The sequence below is a fragment of the Aulonocara sp. 'chitande type north' Nkhata Bay genome, linkage group LG19, assembly GCF_057382095.1.
Source record: "Aulonocara sp. 'chitande type north' Nkhata Bay isolate Kocher_YH1m ecotype deep benthic linkage group LG19, A_spYH_male_GT1.1, whole genome shotgun sequence".
NCBI lineage: Eukaryota > Metazoa > Chordata > Actinopteri > Cichliformes > Cichlidae > Aulonocara > Aulonocara sp. 'chitande type north' Nkhata Bay.
In genome coordinates, this window is record NC_141362.1 from 15,554,229 (window position 1) to 15,564,002 (window position 9,774).

Genomic DNA, 9,774 nt, shown 5'->3' on the forward strand with positions numbered 1-9,774 from the left:
TGGATTTATATTAGCATCTTGCGTGTATTTAACACAAGTACCTCATGTTTTAAGGTTAGGTGTAACTATTTAGTGTAGAAACTACATGATATGCAGAGAAGGTACATTAATTTGTTCATATCACGTTCAAGTGAAGTAAGACAATAATGAAGCAATGTCAAATCTCGCGATATCGCACGTAATTTCATCTTGCGTTCTTTTGATCGTGGGTGAGGACTGCCGCCATCTCAGTAACGTCGTGCTGCCCGCCACTACTTTTTTGGTAAGTTGCTGCCTGCCACTACTTTTTTTTTGGTATATATGTTGATTTTCTGAATGAATATTTTCAAAATTACACCCAAATGTGGTTTAATGTATAGTGTGTCACCATGTAACGTTAACGTTAAATAAAGAATTGGCGCGTTTTCATTTGAATTTTTTTTTTGACAAGGAGCCGTTAAGTTGCAATTAACTTAACTCTAACATTGTTTGGTCTTGAATTTCAATTAGTTTGCAAAATGACTGTTCAGTTACATTATTCAACAGTGTGTATTGCACCGTGGTGAGATTTTGGCTACGTCCACGCATACACGGGTATTTTTGAAAACGGAGATTTTCCGTTTTCGTTTTAAAAAATAATCCCGTCCACACATAAAGGCAGAAATGAAGGAAAACGCTATTATTTCAATTTCAATTCAATTCAATTCAATTTTATTTATATAGCGCCAAATCACAACAAAAGTCGCCTCAAGGCGACTTTTGTTGCTGCTTTGAACATCCCAAAGCAGCAGGTGGCGATATATGCCTAACCGTGCAGAAATGTTGGCCAATCAGAAGTCTAGAAGCCTCGGTGGGAAAAAGTAAACAAAGCTGGGGCATAGAAGCGGAACCAAGTCGTATGTGTGGAGGGACAGTAACTGTGTGTATATGTAAGCATTTAAGCACTGCAGAGAGTAGAATTAACAGTATTGTAGAAATTCATTTCACCGAAACAATAACGTGGCGCACAGTGTGACGTAGCCTTTGACTATCAAACCACCTCTGCTAATGTAATCGGCGGCATTAAGTTAGCTTACGCCCCTCAACGCCTTTTTTTTTTTTTTTTTTTTTTGCTGCAGATTGAGAGACAAAGTCTATTCGCATTTCACTTGAAGTAAGCTGCTGGATCGGGGGTTTGAGTTGTTGTGGTAAGAACGTGACATTGTATTTTGTCAAAGTTTTCGTAATTAATTATGATACCGATAATATGCAAATATATGCAGTACAGTACACTCAAGCACTATTAAATATATGAATTCTAAGTACAGCTATCATTTATGCAATCTCTTTGCAATCAGTAATTTGTTTAACTCTGTCCAAAAATTGGGTTATTAATATTACACTTTGTGAATTGCTTGTCATACGTAATTTAGAGAGTCATCATTAGATTTAAGGGTTCATCCTTTTACTGTTGTGTATACCTTCCCATTGTTGTTCTCTTCATTCAATAATGCATCCTTGAAATATCAAACACCATTTTGTCCTCACTACACCTCACTCCTTCTTTATTTTCTCTTTTACAGTGAATGGTGCTAGAAGTGTTGCAGTGACATAGTAAATGTGGCAATGTAAGACCTGCCCTTCAGTTTTTCCAAGTAGGTCACATATTCTGAAACATTATCGAGTGAGACATAGGCACTTTGGAAATAATAATCGTATTCCATGTGTTCATGCAAGCTGTCCATGCAGTTCTAAAACATGGAATGCACTATTAATTCATTTGAATAGATGCCACGCTGTTAAAAATAGTCATCAGTCACAGGGATGTACATTTAGCTGTCATTTGTGTTCTTGTAAGGATCTTGTGTCTGAGAGAGATTACTGGACTCACATTAATGCCCACTTGAAGAAAAATGAGGTTGTAACTTGTATGTTTTTGGACTGCAAATTCAAAACAAACGTCTTCGGATCTTTTAGATCCCACAAGAGTAGGAAACACAGGTGTTATTCAGTAAAAAATCTTAAACCAGGAATAGTAGTATCAGACACAGTTGCTTATCCAGAATCTGCCTCCAGTACCTTTGATGAACACATTGGTGAGGGTGCTCAGCCTGGTAGCAGTGCTGATGCTTCACATAACCTCCCCAATGTAATTGAGCACAGTTTGGCAGCAGCTTTATTAAAATTGGAACATTTTTCTAATGTACCAAGCAGAGCAATTAATGATTTTTTGGTAGAACTTCATCACTTAAGCGACTGTCTCTCAAAATCTCATGCTGAAGGTGTTCTAGTGGACATTTTTAAGAAGAACAACCTTCAAGTTGACAGAGCTGTCATAGAGGAAATCACTACTTCTCTGTGGTTAGCAAATCCTCTAAATAAGGCCATAGAAAAGGGTGGGCCATTGAGTTCTTCATATCAACGTAATCAATATTACAAGGAAAATTTTAATGTTGTTGAACCAGTTGAATATATTTTAGATGTGAAAGAAAACAAAACATTGCAGTATATTCCCATCCTAGAATCCCTGCGAGTGCTGCTGAGTAGGAAAGATATTGTGGACAAGATAGTTAGAATTCATGAAACACGAAGGGAGACTTTGATAGGAAAAGAAATATTGTACAGGTCTTATAAGGATGGTCTGCATTGTAAGGAAAATACTTTGTTTTCAGGGGAAGAGCTAAGTTTATCCATAACTTTGTATGCTGATGACTTTGAGGTCTGTAACCCTTTGGGCACCTCCCGCAAAACTCACAAACTTTGTGCTGTGTACTGGGTACTGAATAATCTACCCCCAGATTCTCATTCTAATTTATCCTCAATTTTCCTGTGCATTTTGTGCAAAACTGACAACGTAAAATCATTTGGGTATGACAAGGTATTAGAGCCCCTATTACACGACCTAAGGTCTTTGGAAGTTGATGGAATTTTTGTCCCTCAACTGGACAAATCTCTGAAGGGGACAGTGCAGATTATTGCTGCTGACAATTTAGGAGCACATGGAATAGCAGGCTTTGTTGAGAACTTTACAGGCCCCTTCATTTGTCGTTTTTGTACAGCAACTGCTTCAGACATTCAATCACATGAGGTCAGGTCAGGAACTTTCATTCTCAGAACAAAAGAAACACATGAAACCCATGTCAGAGCAGCCATAGATAGTGGCACTAGCTATTTTGGAGTTAAAAGAGGCTGTCCTTTTACTGGAGCACTTTCTCATTTTCATGTTGTCAGTGGCTACCCTCCTGACATTGCCCATGATCTCTTTGAAGGCATTGTGCCTGTTGAAATAGCACATTGCCTCAAGTTACTGATATCAAAGAAGTATATCTCCTTGGATGATATAAACAATTCCATATTGCATTTCCCATACAAGTGGACAGACAAAACCAATAAGCCTCATACTTTGCCACAAAATCTTTCAAGCAGGAAAACCATAGGGGGCAATGCCCATGAAAACTGGTGCTTGTTAAGACTACTCCCATTTCTGATAGGCCCCAAAATCCCTGAACATGAGCCAGTATGGCAGGTCTTGTTGGATCTAAAACAGATTGTTGAGCTAGTGGTTTCTCCAGTTCACAGTGAAGAGTCTATTGCTTACCTTGAGAGCAAAATTTCAGATCATCGACAAAGGTATCAAGAGGTGTTTCCTAACAACAAATTGCTGCCTAAACACCACTACATAGAGCATTACCCACAACTAATTCAGCTTTTTGGGCCTCTCGTGGGACTTTGGACCATTAGATTTGAGGCTAAGCACAGTTTCTTTAAAAAGATTATGAAACACACCAGTTGCTTTAAAAACGTCCCTCTGTCTTTGGCTGTGAAGCATCAGTTTATGATTGGTTATCACCTGTCCTCTCCAAGTATTGATAAACCACTGCTGGATGTGTCAGAAGCATCCACTGTCCCATTAGATGTTTTAAAGGAAGAGCTAGCTCAAGCTTTCAAACAGAGAAATCCTTTTGTATCTGAAATACACATTGCAAAAAATGTTTGTAGGAAGGGAATACAATACAGGCCTGGTATGATAGTGGCATATGGTTCTTGTGGTGGCTTGCCTGAATTTGGGGAAATCCATCAAATATGCATTTTGCAGCAGGGACTATTTTTTGTGTTAAAACTGCTGTGTGGATGGTATTGTGAGCATTATGGAGCCTTTCAGCTGACTCCATCTCCGGCACGAGAACTTGCTCTTGTGGAAGTCTCGGAACTGGCTGATGAATACCCACTGGCTGCCTATGCAGTTGGAGGTATGCAGATGGTGACCTTGAAGAGATCAATCTGTGTCTTTGGGTAAGATCATTTAAAAACAATTGTGCTGGGTGATAAGTATGTTGTACCTCCATGTTTAACCTTGTTTGCGTGGGAAATCGTGATGGAATTGGTAACATCATGCACTGGTGGATGTGATTAAAGAAAAGGAAGGACTGTTGAAAAAGTGTGCACGGTGCACGGTGCTGTCACATATAAATGTGTATGGGATACCTTGGGCACACTAACTGGTGTTGTTTTGTTTTGTTTTTTCTCAGAGTTAAGTTGTATTAGTGTTATAATGATAAAATATGAGGTTTGTTATAAAACTGATTGTAATTACATTTTCCTATTCTTTCCTAACAGACAGTGAAGAATGAACATGACAGCTCCAGCTATTCTCAGAGTTATCCTTGGACCAGACAGTAGTCAGAGGGTCATGATTTCTGCTGGTCTGCCTTCAACTGTTGCTGAACTGGAAGCTGAAATAAAGACTCAGTGCAAAATAATGGAACCCTTCCGATTGCAGTTCATGGACACACTTTTTGGCAACGAGTTTGTGAACTTAACTTCAATGGAAGAAATCCAAGACAAAGCGACAATCAAAATTGTATACACATTCTTCCAACCTCAAGACCAAGGTGAAGACACATTTTCTTTTCCATCAACCAGTGCTCTTGATGACACATCTACTTCTGGTGACAGCACCGTGACTCTTTCATCTCCAGAGTCTACATCATCACGGTCTTCGTGGCCAGATTTGTTCTGCATTCCCAATTTCACATATGATGCTGAAATTAAGCTTGCGCAGGCCCATGTAGCTTTCAAAGAAAATGGGATGCTGCTGATCCCTGATCCAAAGCTGAAGTCCGACATTTTGGAGGGTTTAATCCAGGAGGTAGTCAAGCACACAGTCTACCTCACAGACAGTAAGTTTGACCAAGTTGCAGAGGCACTCATCCTGAAGCATCCATGTTTAAAACAAAGAGGCTCACACAGTGGCTATGCGGGATGGAAGTTGAGCCTCAAATACAAGTTATCAAACTACCGCACAAATCTCCGCAAAATAGGATGTCCTGAAGTATGTGTGAATTCTTTGAAAAATAAGCCAGCTGAGAAATGTTCCCCTGCTTCTGCCGTTAAGCGACCAAAGAGGGGTGAAGTGGATTACTGCCCCTCTTTTCCACTTGGAGAAAGTGAACAGTCCCTTGAGAAGATGAGGGTTGAACTCCTTTCCGATGTGAAGAGGCGCAACAACAGAGAGACAGTCATGGATAAAATGAACAGAACATATGCATTGAGAAGACAAGAAGTCATTTTTGATGCTCCCATGATCAGAAATGTACAAGAGAGATGGCCGGCTCTTTTCTTCCCAGCAGAGGTAATTTAAGTACGGAAAAGAGGACAGCAAAAAAAAAAATGCATTAACCCTCTCAGGCTCAAATTAAGTTTTTGTTGCTAATGCACAACCAAGTCCCGCAGTGGTACTTCTGAGTAAAAAAAAAACCTCATAAAATATGTATGTGGGGTAATCAGGTTGTTAGTTTTTAACTGTTGCAAATCGGCAACGCCTGCCTCAAGAGGATTAACTAGTTGTGTCATAGATGTGTTAATGTGTAAAGGTAGTCCATATGGAAAAGATATATATAAATATTCTAAAGTTTGTATCTGTCTTTTGTGAAACTTGTATGAAAAGCATACATGAGAGAAAACAGATATAAGATCCCTTGAAAAATTATATAAATGAAACTTTTGGATACTTACTAAAATAATATATGAAAGTGGCCACTTTCATGAGTAAATCATATAAGTCTTATGTGATTTACTATATCAAGCAAGCCAAATCTGATGCAAGTCTTTAATAAGTTTTTTCTATTTCTTTTTCATATGGGAGTGCTTGACTTTATTAGGATGTGTGTCCATATATTGCATAGCAGAGTCCAGATGAAGAACTATGCTCTATACCAGCCATTATTTGAAAATAATTTCATGTTGTTTCAGATAAACGCAGAGTTCAAACGCATCACAACCATGACTTTACAGTCAAGGTTTCTGTCGCAGCTTGACTATCTCTCCGAAAGTCTCCTGAAAGTGTTTGCAACGCGATCAGGGGAGCAGGGCAGGAAGATAAAGGATGTAACTGCCATGATGACAGTAAGAACTTTTAAATTATTTAACTACAAAGTGTATATGCATTGCATTAGGTCAGTAAAAGATTTATACGTTGCATCCTTTGCAAAGCTCAACTTTTACTTGTGAGTACCAATTCTACTGAAAGGACCCTATCATTTTCGTCATGCATTTAGTGTCCCACTGTGAAAAATTGATCTTTTTTATATGATCTGGAAACTATTTAGTCCACTCCCTAAAAATCATGTCAAACTTTTGAAAATTGTTTTGCTGGTGTTGCATGTTGATGACTGGTTCAAAAACACTGTCTTTGATCACTTTCTTCTATGCTACTGAAAATTTATCTATTTTTTTTCTTTGTTATAATTCTTAAGGATGACATTGATGCTCGAAGGGAGTCCCTCATCAAAGGACTGTGCTTCTATCTGAATGAAAATCCTGACATCTTGGTGCAGGAGTACATGGTGAGTGTTTTATGAGTAGATTGTGGCTTTGCAACGTTTTTCAAAATGTATTCAGATAGCCATTTAATTCTCCTTGGACTAGGCAGGCCTAGTAGTCCTCTTTAATAATATGGCAAAGAGATTCTAACACTGAGATTAAAACAAAAGGTTAAACTTGTTCGCTACATCGCTTTTGTTTGGAAAAAAAATTGCCCAACTGTGAGGCTGAAAGAAAATCTAAATTCTTCTGAGTGACATAGCCTGGCTTGCTGGTGGGCCAATGACTTTCTAACAAAAGACTAATGTAGACCTTGAATGCCCTTCATTTAAAATAAAAAAAAACAAAAAAAACTTTGTGTGTGTGTGTTCTATTTGTTGTTGTTGTTTTTTTCGTTTAGAAACAGATCATGAATGGCAGCATGACAGGGCACTGAATGTAAAAAAGAGGATTTGTCTAAAAAAGGAATCTTAAAGAAATGTTTTATCTTTAACCAGGACATGACCGAGGCCACTGCACTGACTGCTATAGAGAAAACAACGGTGGGCATTTATGTCTCCAGAGATACGCCAGGCAATGACTGTCCTGATGTTGGCATCATCATCGAGGGTGTGGTGGTTCTTCAGGATTTGGATAGTGTGGCCCTTGCAGTTGCCATGCTTTTTGGACTGTTTTACTCGTTGAACATGAGTTACCCATCACAGCTCCGCTACACCTTTGAGGTCATTCAGAAGGTGGTAATGGAATTGGATGCAACTCTGCTCTCAAGAAAAGCCCAAAATTTAAAGACAAAACTGCTCATGTAAAGAAAGTTCACTGTTGCTCGGCATGTGAGGTGGTTTGCTCTCTCACTTGTTCTCCTGCATTTTGGAGGTTCGATATCAACGACAAATCAGTGTTCACTATTGTGTACTTTGTAAATGCCATATAGATGGGGCCTGGCTTGGTTTTGTTGTTTCCTTTTTGCTCTCTGTTCAAGTTTTCTAATTGGCAGCATTTTTAGATTTTGGTTTATTTGTTTTTAAAAGTGAAGAAATGTAGGATTGTTCACCCCAAATAGTCCCATCATGGCTATGTGAAACAGCATTTTAGGTTTAATGTAGTTGGTGTAAGATTGCTTTGATGGTTTTATGTTTTAAACCAAGATGTTTCATTATGATCATTGCTGGAATTTTTGAAACTTTTTTTGTATTTGTTAAATTTTTTTAAGTCACTCTATCACTGTTATTTCTGTGGCTCTTTAATAAAGGTTTTGACTTGCAAGTGGTATTTTTTTCTTTTTTTAGTAATTAGGGCAAAATGCATAATGTTAATGATAAGGTTAATAGGTAGGTGTTTCCCAATCCAGTAATTTTAGAGTTAATGGTAACTAACATTATGTTAAATTATTTACAATTGTAATTGTTCATTTAATCTTAAAACCTTAAGCAGAATTTTTTGTATTACTGTTCTCTTTCAAAAAGGTAACCTGTGTTTTTCTGTGTTTTGTCAAGTCAATCATGGCATAGATATTAGACCTTTTAGTTTATTTATTTTTTCTCCCCACTCAGGTTACCATCTTGAAAGAGAACAGTGCAATATGTTATAAAGCTTACATTAAAAAATGTGTACTTGATACTAGAATATAATAACACATTGTTAAACGAAGATAACGTGTAGTATTTAAGTGACCAATTAGTGTTGGGTAAAAGTTACTCAATAGTGTTGGATTAAAGTGAGAAAATTATGTAAGAATAAAATATTCCAAGACTTCAAATTACTTCAACAGAACATGTCTCAGTCACATTTTATCAACACAAAATTTATAGGTTTATTGAAAGTGAATAACTTGTGTTAATTTAACACAATTTTTTCATTTGCTGCCAAAGCAAAGCATCTGTGTGCAACAAATGTCCACCATTGAATTAAGTAAATCCAACAACATATTTTTTTCAGTGTACATACCAAATTTCTCCTTGTGGGACAATTAAAGGATTAATCTATTCTATTCTATATTTTTTTCTGCAAAAGTTCAGTGGATTTGTCATGGTCTCCGTGCCTGCCCGGTCGGCCCCACAAGGCTACAATTGCTGTTGCTGTTTTCTCCCTCTCTGCCTGGGCGGAGCTCACTGTGGGCTCCCGCCCTTGGCCCACACACACACCTGACAACACTCACCCATCATCACCGGGAGCACTATTTGAGGCTGGAACACAGATCCTCTTGTCGCTGGATGATTGTACCCCTAACGTTAGTTTTCTCACAGCTCTTGTGCTTCATATCCGTGACTTGTGATTAGTTGGTGACCTGCCTTCTCGTCTGCTTCAGATTCCCCCCCCCGGACCTGCGACCTCCCTGCTGTGGGAAAGTGTGTGAGTGTGAGAGAAGAAGACGTGAGCGAGTTACCCTGTGATTTCCCCCCCGGAGTTTTGGATCCCTTCACTGTACATATATTGCACTGCACTGTAAATAAACCACACCTTGGAGATACCTTACCGCTCTGCGCTTGAATCCCTGTACCAGATCGTGACAGAATCATCCAGCCACGGAAATGGATTCAGCAGACTCAGCGGTCTCGACTCCCACCCTCGCCACTTTGGCCGCGATGCTGGCACGCCACGAGCAGATGTTCATTCACCTTCGAGCAGAGCTCGCGAACCTCACACAGGCCGTGGCTCGGCTAACACCGCTACCGGCCGCTCCTCTGGTCGCCGCTCCTCCGTTGGAGGTGCCAGTTCCAGCTGTAAGTGTCGCGCCACCTGTTCACGTTGACAGATTCCTCCCTACTCCCAGGGCTTTCACGGGAGAGATTGATAAATGTGCTGGTTTTCTCACTCAGTGTGCCCTTCAGTTTCGCCAGCAACCGCAAACCTTTTCTACTGATGGTGCGAAAATCGCTTATATCGTCCAGTTACTCCAGGACCGTGCTCTAACCTGGGCTCAAGCTGCGCTTCAGGTGGAGCCGGACATCACCTTTTCTGACTTTCTTACTAAGTTTAAAGGTGTGTTTGACAGGA

At 39.3% G+C, this 9,774-nt stretch overlaps 1 protein-coding gene across 3 annotated transcripts; it reads left to right on the forward strand.

The window, feature by feature from the left end:
- The first annotated feature begins 213 nt into the window (after positions 1-213).
- On the forward strand, positions 214-8,673 carry LOC147306712 (uncharacterized). 3 transcript variants are annotated; one of them, XM_086275290.1, is made up of 7 exons: positions 214-262; positions 1,098-1,166; positions 1,542-1,613; positions 4,576-5,590; positions 6,211-6,363; positions 6,714-6,803; positions 7,278-8,673. In XM_086275290.1, the coding sequence occupies exons 4-7, from the start codon at positions 4,586-4,588 to the stop codon at positions 7,584-7,586; spliced, it is 1,557 nt and encodes a 518-aa protein (XP_086131416.1). In that variant the 5' UTR covers positions 214-262; positions 1,098-1,166; positions 1,542-1,613; positions 4,576-4,585; the 3' UTR covers positions 7,587-8,673. The 3 variants fall into 3 exon arrangements, with proteins under 3 accessions (XP_086131416.1, XP_086131417.1, XP_086131418.1); XM_086275291.1 differs by lacking the exon at positions 214-262 and having other exon boundaries at positions 839-1,166; XM_086275292.1 differs by lacking the exons at positions 214-262; positions 1,098-1,166; positions 1,542-1,613 and adding an exon at positions 2,297-4,251.
- Positions 8,674-9,774: the final 1,101 nt, after the last annotated feature.